Source organism: Dipodomys merriami, unplaced genomic scaffold, assembly GCF_024711535.1.
Source record: "Dipodomys merriami isolate MVZ:Mamm:240054 unplaced genomic scaffold, mDipMer1.0.p SCAF_4, whole genome shotgun sequence".
NCBI classification, from domain to species: Eukaryota; Metazoa; Chordata; class Mammalia; order Rodentia; family Heteromyidae; genus Dipodomys; species Dipodomys merriami.
The window spans coordinates 45,123,239-45,136,108 of NW_027205603.1; the positions used below are offsets into that span (position 1 = coordinate 45,123,239).

Here is a 12,870-nt window from a genome sequence, read left to right on the forward strand (position 1 = left end):
ATCACAACACCCTTCCAGGAGGCTAGTGTGTGTGTGTGTGTGTGTGTGTGTGTGTGTGTGTGTGTGTGTGCACGCGCGTGTGTGTGTGTGTGTGTGTGTGTGTGTGTGTGTGCATGCGCACTGGTCCTGGGACTTGAACTCAGGGCCTGGGCCCTGTCTCTAAGGTTTATTGTTCAAGACTAGTGCTCCACCATTTGAGCCACACAACTTCACTTCTGCCTTTTTTTTTGGAAAGTCTGATGGACTTTCTTGCCCAGGATGGCTTCAAATGGTGGTCCTCCAATCTCAGCCTCCTGACTAGCTAAGATTACAGGTGCGTGAACCTAGCATCCACCTGGTTCCATGCTGATTCTAGAATACGACAGGTGGCAAATCATGTTAGGAGAAAAAGGAAATCAGCAACGATTAAGGATGTCACAAGATGAAATCCACAGCTCCACTCTTCTTAGAAGAAAATGCATCCCTCACTCAATAAAAACGTTGGTAATAATCCACAATATCTCCAACACCAAATGATTGCCCATGCCTCGTTTACTCTTCACCTGGGGGAACTGCACTTAGTATTTTATTTGTGCCTTTTTTTTCTTTTTGGCTGCCATGGGTCTTGAACTCTGAGCCTGGGTGCTGTCCCAGAGCTCTTCAGCTCAAGACTAGTACTCTACTACTTGAGCCATGGTGTCACTTCTGCTTTTCTGGTGGTTAATTGGAGATGAGTCTCATGGATGTTTCTGCCCAGGATGGCTTTGAACTGTGATCCTCAGATCTCAGCCTCCTAAATAGCCCAGCTATTTGTGCTTTTTAAAGTAAAATTCATATCTCCAGATCATCATCTTCAGGGAAAGATCTTGACTAAACCTTAGGACAAAATTTTACCCCCAGATGGTAAAAATCAGACTCCTCATTTGTCCTCTTTTATAAACAAAAATGGAGAAATTTTTAAGTATAGACACAAGATGTTATTGCATACATTCCATTTCATTCTGTGCTTGCTAGCTGCTTGAGGGGGAAATAAAAATCTTTTCTATAGTCCTGCAAAAAGTTCCATCCAAAGGTTGCAGAGTTCTGGAGATTATAGACTTTGGCATAAGACAGACGTGGGTTAAATGTCAGGTGTGCCTTAACTAGCTCTGAGACCTCAGGAATGCCATTCTACTGCTACAAATTCATCAGAGAATAGGGTTCATTCATACTGGTATCATTAACAACTGTCTCCTTGGGATTGTGATGGACAAATGGAGCACCATCCACTAAATTGTGTGTGTGTGTGTGTGTGTGTGTGTGTGTGTGTACCAGTCTTAGGGCTTGAACTCATGGCCTCAGCTTTTGTGCTCAAGGCTAGAGTTCTACCACTTAAGCCACAACTCCACTTCCAGGTTTTTTGGTAGTCTATTGTAGCTAAGAGTCTCATGGACTTTTCATGCCTGGGCTGCCTGCAGTTTGTGATCCTCAGATCTCAGCCTCCTGCATAGCCAGGATTACAGGTGTGAGCTACTGATGCCAGTGGCAACAGTACCTAGTAAGTGCTAACTAGGGTCCAAGCTGGACCTATTTTCTCAAATCTCCATGGGGATTTCACACTCCCTCTGAGGAATCTAACAACTCTCTGGGTTTACTGTACCATCTTCTGAAATAGTTATTTTCTCAACAACTTGCCAGGAGAGATGGAGTCAGTGAAAGTTGTTGTTTGCAAGATGGAAATAACTTTGTACAGTATCTTTACAATAAAATATATATTCAAAAAAGATGGAAATAAAATGGAATAGTCACTCACTGGTGGACAACTTCAAGTCAATTGTACTTGTGTGTCCTTCCTGCATCTGTGTGATCCACTGGGAAGTAGGATGAAAATATGGAGAAAACCATTGGAAGGGAAGAAAACATCAGGTAGGACTGACAGAATGTGACTATGGGGTATAGGAGAAAGTCCTACACTCTGTGCTATGTTCTTAAACCCAAACAGGAGATGTATTACTTAGATATGAGAACTGGACAGGTGGCACATGCCTATAAAATCCCAGCATTGGAGAGGCTGTCAGGAGGATCCTGAGTTTAAGGCCAGCTTGGGCTGCATAGTGAGACCTTGTCAATACATATATACATACATGCATACACACACACACAAGTCAAGTTAGACATTGGTGTCCTCTGCTTAAAAAGTAAGGTAGAAGGACGGGTTCTGTGTATATATTTATTTAATGGAATGTTTATGGTAAGCATTTGTCTATTTTCTTTCTAAAACAGAGCTAGGGATGTATCCACTTTAATTGATTCAAAACTAGAAACTATTAGACAACTTAAGAAATCAGAGTTGCGCCGGGTGCTGGTGGCTCACACCTGTAATCCTAGCTACTCAGGAGGCTGAGATCTGAGGATCACGGTTCCAGGCCAGCCCGGGCAGGAAAGACTGTGAGACTCCTATCTCCAATAAACCACCAGAAAACCGGAAGTGGTGCTGTGGCTCAAGTGGTAGAGTGCTCGCCTTGAGCTGAAGAGCTGAAGGACAGCGCCCAGGCCCAGAGTTCAAGCCCCACGACCGACAAAAAAAAAAAAAAATCAGAGTTGCCACCTTAGTGGAAGAAAGATCAGGATAGTCATAAAAGTTTTCCTAAAACATACTTGTATCACGCCACTGCCAGCGCTCTTCTCTACAGCAAGAGGACTCAGCTAGAGGGGAGGGGAAGGTGTCACCTCTGTGCCCCAGAGCTGCCCCTTTCGCTGCAGAGTGCATCGCCTGGATTCCTTAGAACAGTCACAGGAAACACAGACATACCAGGGTGGCCTGATGCTCTTTGTCATCAGGGGCTTTCAAGCCTCCTTTCATCTTATTGAAATTATACCCTGTCTTCTAAGACTGAAAAGAAAACCAAGCCCAGGGTAATTGTATGTCACACAATTCCATCAGCGCTGAGAGAAAGTGGCCCATTGCTGCTCTCAAGTGACAGCACTATTCATGTGGTTTTCCATGTCCCACCTACCCCTGACATACCAAGGATTTGACTCAGGTAGGTGGCAATGATCAAGAGAGTTATATGATTAGACACCGTGCGGCAGACTCGGTGTGAAGAGCTTTGTATATAGAGAGGTGTCTCAACCCCTTAAAGAACTCACCCTGGAAGCTCTTCCTTTCCACCTTACTTTTCAAATAGAAGACACCAATATCTAGTTTTGTTATTTATTTGATTTTTATTAACAAGGTCTCACTACACAGCCCAGGCTGGCCTTAAACTCAAGATCCTCCTGCCTTAGCTTCTCATGTGCTAGGATTATAGGCATTCACTAAAGTCCCATTCTAATATCCAACTCACACAACTTTTATTCTGGTTTAAGAACAGAGTATAGGATGGCTCCTCCCACATCCCATAATCATATTCGGCCAGCCCTACCTGATGTTCTCTTTCCTTCCAGTAGTTTTCTCTGCATTTTCATCCTGCTTCCCAGTGGGCTACATGAATGCAGGACGGACACACAAGGACAACTGACTTGAAATTGCCTATCAGTGAGTGACTCACGACTACATTGTGTCTCCACCATGTGACATTGAGGGTTTGAAGATCAGGGATTCTATTTCCATTTTCCATGTGTCCAAAGTGGAATGGCTAGTAACTTTCTAAGTAGAGATAGGACCCCAGGCAAGCTGGTATTTGAGTCCAAATGGTGAACCTGCACACTAGCAGGAATTTTAAAACTCCACCTTGCTGTGCCTAGATTCAATGTTCGGGAACTCCCAAAGATAATACATTGAAATCTTCTCAGTCCTTAATTAAATTGAAATATGAGTATTTGCTTATGTTTGTTCAGAGGCAGACTATTGCTAAAACAAAATACTGGAGAGCAGGTGAATTCTCAGGAGTAGAAGTTCATTTGTCTCCATTCTAGAGCCCAGGAAGTCCAAGGGATAGAGCTGACCTCAACTCTGTCGCTGACAAAGGCCTCCTTGTCACATTAGTGCACGCATGGGCATCACATGGTCAGTATGCTAGCACTTTCTCTTCTTATGAAGCCAGAGAGTGCTATTTGGCGGGGGGGGGGGTTGTTAAGGGGGGAGGGGGGTATCTCACCCTTACAATCTCATCTAATCCTAACTACCTCCCAAAAGTCTCATCTCCAAATATCATTAGCACATGAGATTGGGGATACATCTTTAAACTCTAGCACTCACTTCCCAAAACAAAGGTGTGGACTTTGAGAGATAAATAGGCCAGAAGTACAAAGAGATCCTCTCTCTCTCTCTCTCTCTCTCTCTCTCTCTCTCTCTCTCTCTCTCTCTCTCTCTCTCTCTCTCTCTCTCTCTCTCTCTTTCTCAATACCTCTCAATCTCTATCTCTCTCTTCCACTAGTTTATTTCATCCTACATTGCTAATGCTACTTGACACTACTCAAGTAAAATTTGGATTAGATGATGTTTCCTAGTAGAAGATGCAAAGATGAGGACTTATATTTAAATGATTCCTTAAGGAGATATTTCTCTGAAGAACACAGTTACCACAGGAACAGCTTCCTCCACCACATGATGTTCCACTGCATCCCAAGCCTGGTAGCAATGGAACCAGCTGATGGTGAACCAAGCAACTGACAGCATGAGCCAAAATGGATCCTCCTTCCTTTGAACTAAATTTCTTAGTAATTTTGTCACAGTGATGAGAAAGTAACATACCCCAACATCAACATCCAAAAAGAGAAGATGATCATTTGATGATATGGTCTTATACTAGAGTTTTTGAACCAAAGAAGGACCTTTATTTTTATTTTTTTTTTTTTTATTTTTGCCAGTCATGGGGCTTGACCTCAGGGCCTGGGCACTGTCCCCAAGCTTCTTTTACTCAGGGTTAGTGCTAGCACCACTCCGGCTTTTTCTGTTTATGTGCTACTGAGGAATTGAAACCAGGGCTTCATGCATGCTAAGCAAGCACTCTACCACTAAGCCACCTTTATTTTTCTCACTAGGAAAATATTAATTATGCAAACTTCTGTCCACATCTTCTGGAATGGAGGCCACACAGAGATGAGCATTATATTCCAAAGATCATGAAAATGATAACATATTAATTATAGCTCTAAAATTATTAAAATATTTCCATGTCCAAGTTAAATTTTTAAATGCTTATGAAAAGTTTCATAATTAGTAAATAGAATAGGTGAGACTAGATGAGGACTAGAGTTACTTTGTTAGAGACATGATTATATTTCAAATGAAATATGATTATTACACACAGAAAAATAGTAGTTGGCCATGAAAAGGAGAAAAAGTATAATGGTGTATGTATATATGTGTATATAGATACACAAATATATATGTATATACATATAAAATAATGCATGATATATGATGTAGATAATTACACATATGTATATATACTACATAAATTACATATGATACACATGTCATAGACAAAATAGACTTTAGCATTTACCCACCTTTGGCTTACACTCAGTAGTAATAAAAAAGCTCTCTTATCTGAAAAGGATGTTTCCAAAGCAATAGGAGATTAGGGCTAACAGAAAATTTAAAAACACTAAGTCCTCTGAATGTGCAGTAAAGAGTTGCAGGTGCATAGTGTAAAGTGGTCAGTGAAAAAGCAAAGTCTTATTATAATTGAGTCTTCCTGAAAGTAAGTTGATAGGTGAATTCCCTTGGAATTCGAAAAAAATTGAGAATTAAACAAGTTTTTTCCAGATATTATTTCATAAACCAGTAGGTCAGCAGGAGTTAACATTAAGCAAATCATTGCTAATAAACTGCACTGAAGAAGGCTAGCTCATAGAATTAAATGGAAAGTTTATTCAACATTTCCCACCTCACTCTATTATGAATGATGCAGGAGCAAAACATGTCTGGCCTGTACTCGAGGTGTAGCTCTGTGGTAGAGTGGTAGAATGCCTGTTTACAATGTATAAGATGCTAAGTTTGATCCTCAGCACCTAAAAGAAAAATTGACCTGGCCTACTATTGAGGTGATTTATATTCTTTAACTGCTTATAAGCTAATGTGAAAAGTTTATTTTTTCCTTGTACCTGATTAGAGTATCATGTTTTTTTAATGTCTCTATCAACCTTATCTGAGTGATATAAATTTATATAGAAAGAGAAGCTTGAAAAAAATTAAGGCAAAGTTTCAGAATGAGAACATGAATAAATAAGTGAAAGCTGAATTACAAGAAGATAAAGAAATTGGTCCTTGAAGACACTAACACTAACACAAACAGCAAATAATTAGGCTGCAGTCTAAAAATCCCCTGTTTCACTCAATTAATGAAATGTTAATCTCTTTTTTTTTTTTGGTCCGGTTGTGGGGCCTGAACTCTGGGCCTGGGTGCTGTCCCTCAGCTCTTCAGCTCAAGGCTAGCACGCTACCACTTGAGCCACAGCACCACTTCCGGCTTTTTTCTTATGTGGTACTGAGGAATCGAACCCAGGGCCTCTGGCATGCAAGGCAAGTGCTCTACCACTGAGCCACCTTCCCAGCCCCTGAAATGTTAATCTCAAAAGAATAAAGCTACTTTTTTGTAGCCTCTGCAGAAGCAGGGCAAGTCCAGACAGCTCTTGGAACCCACCCGCAGGGCCCTCTTAGGTCCCAGTGGCCCCCAGGAATCTGAGCCAGGCTGTGAAGATGACTCTGAAGAAGTAGACCTCCTGCAGGAGGAGGGATAGGGGTAGCTTCACCCCTGGAGAACCCCACTGTACATAGAGCCAGTGCTGCCTGACTTCCAGAAAGTGCATGAGGAGGAGGAGGCTGAACGTCTGGGCGACTACTGAATCCCTTTCTTCTACAAGGCCTGCTAAGGATGACCAGCTAGACATCTGGGTCATCTAAATGCATCATCGCTCAAGTCTGGAAAAATGAGGCCCAGTCTCTGCCGTTCCCCAGATCCTGTCACCCCCAGCTCTCTCCACCCCTGACCCTTCACTCTATCCCTTCCCCTTTGTCCTTGCCATTTCTTCCCAGTCTTTTAACCCTACAGTAGCAAGATCTGATGCCTGTGTAACATGTGCAGACCCTGTACCATCTTGGCAAGAAGAGAGACTGATTTTATTCACTCCCGCTCAAGGAGAAGAACTGGAGTCACATAGGTGTTGAGTAGTGAGCACAGTGCCTCTCTGCAGGTGCTGGGGATTTTTCCTCAACTCAGGCCCTCTGGCAAAGACAACTAGGCCACATTGTTTCATGGCCTTCACAAAGACAAGCTCACTGGCCATGTAAGAGCTTATGTCTGGAGGACAGTTCTGCATTCAATAAAGTGCATATTGTTCCTGTGCCTGGGACGGCGCTGGGATGACGCTCAGCGTGGACACTTCCCCAGACCTGCTCCCAGCTTCTTTTTGGACCGGGATCAGCTGGACTTCTAGGCAGTTGGGGCCCTAGGCCTTAAGCCACTCAGGGCTGAGGCAGCACAGGCCGTCTGCTTGGGGCTCCGTCCTCTTCCAGGCATCTCACAGCAAGGCACCAGGTATCATTCTCTCAGGCCCAATGACAAGTGCGGGAACAAAGGGAGGGCCATACGTGGAAGAGGCTGATGAAATTAAAAAGACAGAACATAAAAGAGATGAGTTGGCATAGGAATGTCACAGTCAAGAAGAGCAAATGCCTGACAAGTGAACTAGGGGTTCTAGAAAGTTTTATATTCATTTGTTGTATAATTACATTCGCTTTATTATACAATACTAATTACATGTTATTTTATTATATTTCCCAATTATAGAATCCAGAGTCAGCATTTTTCACAATGCATTGAATTCTAAACCAGCAACAGGAGGTTTTATTGCTTATAAATTAAAGGGCCACAATTTGGATGCTGGTATGAGAAAAACCGTAACAAAAACTATAACACCACCAACAACAAAAAGAAAATATTCTTTTTTTTTTTCTGGTCCTGAGGCTTGAACTCAGGGCCTGGGGCTTGAACTCAGGTCCTTGAGCCTCTCTGTGCTCAAGGTTAACACTGTACCACTACAATGTCACTTCTGAAAAATATTCTTAATAAACCCTCAAGTATTGTTTTAAATAGAGGAAGACAAAGTAGAGCAGGGAGGCCATAGAATGGAGAATGACACTTGCTCAAATGCACTGTCGATTTCAATATGAAAATCCCTAGTTTACTTTATGAATCCTAAGAAAAGAAAAACAAGGGCATATCTCTACATACACACACATGAAATAAAGAAAGCCACCATAGAGCACTTGCCTTTGAGCTAAATAGCAGGAACAGCACCCAGGCCCAGAGTTCAAGCCCCACAACTGACAAAAACAACAACAGCAAAAATAAAACCCACAAAGAAAATCCTCTTGCCAGGTGCCAGTAGCTTATGCCTGTGATCCTAGCTATTCAGGAGGCTGAGATCTGAGGATCGCAGTTCAAAGCCAGCCCAGGCAGGAAAGTCCATGAGACGCTTATCTCCAATTAACCACCAGAAAACTGAAAGTGGCGCTGTGGCTCAAGTGGTAGAGTGCTTGCCTTGAGCTGAAGAGCTCAGGGACAGCAACCAGGCCCAGAGTTCAAGCCCTATGACCAACCAAAAAAAAAAAAAAAAAAGAAAGAAAGACAGAAAGACAGACAGTAAGAAAGAAAGAAAGAAAGAAAGAAAGAGAAAGCAAGAAAGAAAGAAAAGAGAGAAGGAAAGCCACAGTCACAGCACACAGCCATGGTGAAGTAAATCCATTAATGAAAGCAGTTATGATGTTTATCTGTCTCCAAAAACCACTTCTGCCTTCAAGGTCTGAATTAGCCTACAAAATTTGATGATCATTCTATCTTACATTTTTATATAGACTATGCATTACTCTATGTAGTTAATATAAATCTGTTAATTTATAAAGTTGAAGAGGACAATCTAAATTTTAAAGATGTTATTGGAAAATAAGAGTATTAGTTGTGGGCTGGGAAGTTGGCTCAGTGGTAGAGTGCTTGCCTTGCATGCCTGAGGCCCTGGGTTCGATTCCTCAGCACCACATAAGCAAAAAAGAAAAAAGCCGGAAGTGGTGCTGTGGCTCAAGAGGTAGAGCGCTAGCCTTGAGCTGAAGAGCTGAGGGACAGTGCCCAAGCCCAGAGTTCAGGCCCCACAACCGGACCCAAAAAAAAAAAAAAAAAAAAAGAGTATTAGTTGTATCTGAGTGTTTTCAAGCATAAAAGATCCTTCTGCTTCATCGCTTGCTGGTTCCTGGTTACCACAGGGACCAGGGAGTGGAATGAAACTGGGATGACTTTGTGTGAGCCAGGCTATGTATTGGAGAAGCACTACAGAAATCCCATGGGCCAAGGAGAATTGGAAATGAAAATGGCATCTCAGCATAATCAGTACTGTAGAATAATTTAACAATACAACACTTTAATATGGTCACAATATTTCTAAGTCTTCTTTTACCCCCAAAATTCTATTGTGAAAGAGAAGTTGAATTATGCAGTTTCTTGGGCATGCTAACATTTGATTAATCTACATAGTCTAAAAGTGAGGCATAATATCAGACCATAGCATTGATTGTCAATTGCAGTCTATTTCCTAGAAAATTTCTTATGTCAAACTTGCTGAGACTAAATGTCATGTTTCAAGCTTTTATTTCACTACATGCAGAATATTAGGGATTTTCCCCTTTCAATTTGCACCATTTACAAAAAGGGTAAATAACTTTGCATAGTTCTAATGTTTGTAATGCTATCTAGTCAGAATGAAGAGATCCAGAAGATTGTGGTTCAAGCCCATCCTGGGCTAAAAACAAGACCCAATCTCAACAAACAAGTCAATCATGATAATTTGGGTCCTGTCCCTCAGCTCTTCAGCTCAAGGCGAGCACTCTACCACTTGAGCCACAGCGCCACTTCTGGTTTTTTCTCCTTATGTGATGCTGAGGAATTGAACCCAGGGCCTCAGGCATGCAAGGCAAGCACTCTACTACCTTCCCAGTCCCCAGTCATGATAATTTCTATGTGGACCCAGTTACTTGGAATTTATCTGGGCAAATGAGAGACAATATCCAAAAATCAAGCTGAACAAAATGGGTTGGAGTATGTGTCAAGTGGATGCAAACCTGCCTAATAAGCATAGGGTGCTGAATTCAATCCCAAATACAAGTGACACGACCGGACCCAAAAAAACAAAACAAAAATAAATAAATGAAAAAGAAAAAAAGGAAAAGACACTTTTCCCATTTAGGATATTTGAATAAGCCGAGCACCAGTGGCTCACACCTATAATTCTAGCTACTCAAGAAGCTGAGATCTGAGTATTGCAGTTCAAAGCCAGCCCTTGCAGGAAAGTCCATGAGACTCTTATCTCCAATAAACCACCAGAAAACAGGAAGTGGCGCTGTGGCTTAAGTGGTAGAGCACTAGCCTTGAGCTGAAGAGCCCAGTGTTTAAGCCCCATGACCAACAACAACAAAAAAAGATACTTAAGCAGCAATAAGTTTAGTAGATATACACACACAGATTTAATCATTTTAATAAATGTGTGTCAGAGAGAGTGAGAGAGAGAGAGAGAGAGAAAGAGAGAAGGAAAATGTGTATTTAAGAATTAGATTAGGGACAGTTGAATTTTAAAACTGCATAACACAATACAACTAAGATTCAATGAAAATACAGCTTTACTGTTAAGAAAGAAAAAGAAGGCACAGATAAATTAGGGAAGTAAGGAGGTTAATGCATGACTTGAAAAGGGACCTCAATAAAAAGAAATCTTTAAAAAAAAATCAATGGAAGGCCAATTTAAAAAATTAAGTAGAAAGCTTCACCTGTAAAATAGATGATGTGAAGCAGAGTTTCTTTGCTTGAAGGCAGAGTAAATAGAGAGGCAATAAAGATACAAAAAAAAAAAATCCAAGAATTATAAAGGAGTTTGCAAGAAGTTCAGGACTCAGTTGAAAACACAAATTTACATCTGATGAGTATTGAGGAAGTTGAAGAGCAGATAGTTAAAGGCATAGAAAATACATTTTTCAGAATAACAGCAAAAACATCCTAAACTTTGATAAAGAGTGGCCTATTCATGTACAAGTCTTTTTTAGAAAACCACACAGATCAGAAAAGAACCTTCTACAATATATTAGAGTTAAAACATTAAGCAAAGAAAATAGAGGATAATTAAAGCTCTACATGAGAAAAGACGGGTCACTTACGAAGGAAAACCTATCAAAATAATGGCATAAATGCAAGGTGGCTTGGAATGATGTATTTCAGGCACTGAAAATAAACAACTGCCAACCCAACATATTCTGTCCAGCCAAGCTTTCATTCACAACTGAAAGGTACATCAAAACATTCCATGATAAACAAAAAACTAAATTTATTGCTACTAAACCAGCAATGGAGAAGATACTCAAAGACATCTTGCACACAAATTATTTTTTTAAGTCTTGAAAACAGATCTTGCCAGATGAGTAGATAAACAGGAGAAGCAGGAAGAAGTACAGAACCAGAATGGAAGGGAGAAGAAGATAACAGGAAATACTGTATACTTCTCCATTATCACACAATATTAGTAGACTCGATTCTTTGGTCAAAAGATATAAAATTGCAAATTGAATCAAAAGACAAGACTCAATCATCTGTCTATAAGAGACACATCTAACTGACAAAAACAAACATTTCCTTAAGGTGAAAGTTGGGGGGAAAATCTTTCAAGCAGGGGTGGTGGGAGTGTAGTTGTAGAGATCGGAGGGAAGGTATGATAGGGGAAAAACAAAGGAGGAGGCAACAATGCTTGATAGGAAATGTGCTCATAACCTTGCTCATGTAGCTAACCTCTCTGTACAGTATTTTTACAATAAAAAAACTTATTAATAAATCTTTTGAAATGAAAAAAAAAACTTTCAAGCAAAAGACCTCATAGTAGTAATACTAGACTCTAGTACTAATACTAATTAATATCAGAAACAAGTAGATTTCAAATCAAAATTAGAAGAGATAAAGAAAGTCTCTTTGAAACTCTCCACCAAGAAGATATCAATTCTCAACATCCGTTCACCAAATGCCAGAGCACCCAACTTTGTCAAACAAACACTACTGGACTTAAACTCCCACCTAGACCCCAACACAATGGTAGATGAAGACTTCAATATCCACTCTCATTATGGATATGTCATCTACACAATATCTCAACAGAGAAATCTAAGATTTAAATGACACCATAGACCAAGTAGACCTAAGAGACATCTACAGAATTTTTCACCCATCGGCGGCACAGTGTACCTTTTCCTCATAGCCCATAGAACATTCTCCAAAACAGACCATATTTTCAGGTCATCAAACATTTAACACATGAGAATATTGAATATTTGAATATTGAATATTGAAAATTTGAATATTTCATATTCGAACCTCAGAGCATTTTGGAGCTATAATTTTTTTACAATTTTTTTTAAATCTAAGATTTGTGTCATCAAAATCCTGTAAACATTACATGAAGATGGTAAGGGATATATTTTTAATAATTCTTCAAATATTTTTAATTTGAAGAAATAGTCATTGAAAACTATATAAATTTTGCACAAGGCATGATACAGTCAGAAACAGTTGAAAAAGGAAATTGACAAGTAATTGAAAATAAGATCCAACTATGTGAATTCTGCAATATACATATTTACTAACTAATCAGATAAAACCAACATTTAGGACTGGGAATGTGGCTTAGTGGTAGAGTGCTTGCCTAGCATGCATGAAGCTCTGGGTTCAATTCCTCAGTACCACATAAACAGAAAAAGCTGGAAGTGGTGCTGTGACTCAAGTGCTCATGTGCTGTCTTTGAGCAAAAGAAGCTCAGAGACAGTGCCCAGGCTCTGAGTTCAAGTCCTAGGACTCGCACCAAAAAATAACAACACTTTAATGTACTTATAACATACTATGTGATTTTTTTTGTTTCTTTTGTATGTTTTTCCCCCATGGT

The 12,870-nt window shown here is 40.3% G+C and overlaps 1 protein-coding gene across 4 annotated transcripts in view; it reads right to left on the bottom strand.

Moving 5' to 3' along the window:
- Positions 1 to 6,597: 6,597 nt before the first annotated feature.
- CUNH8orf89 (chromosome unknown C8orf89 homolog) overlaps positions 6,598 to 12,870 on the bottom strand; it is a 52,231-nt gene continuing 45,958 nt past the window's right edge. For 3 of the 4 annotated variants that reach the window (XM_069991796.1, XM_069991793.1, XM_069991794.1), the window contains one exon: positions 6,598 to 7,508. In XM_069991796.1, the coding sequence (XP_069847897.1) occupies positions 7,429 to 7,508 (80 nt within the window). In that variant the 3' untranslated portion in view covers positions 6,598 to 7,428. The remainder of the gene's footprint in view (positions 7,509 to 12,870) is intronic. The other variant, XM_069991795.1, reaches the window with a different exon arrangement.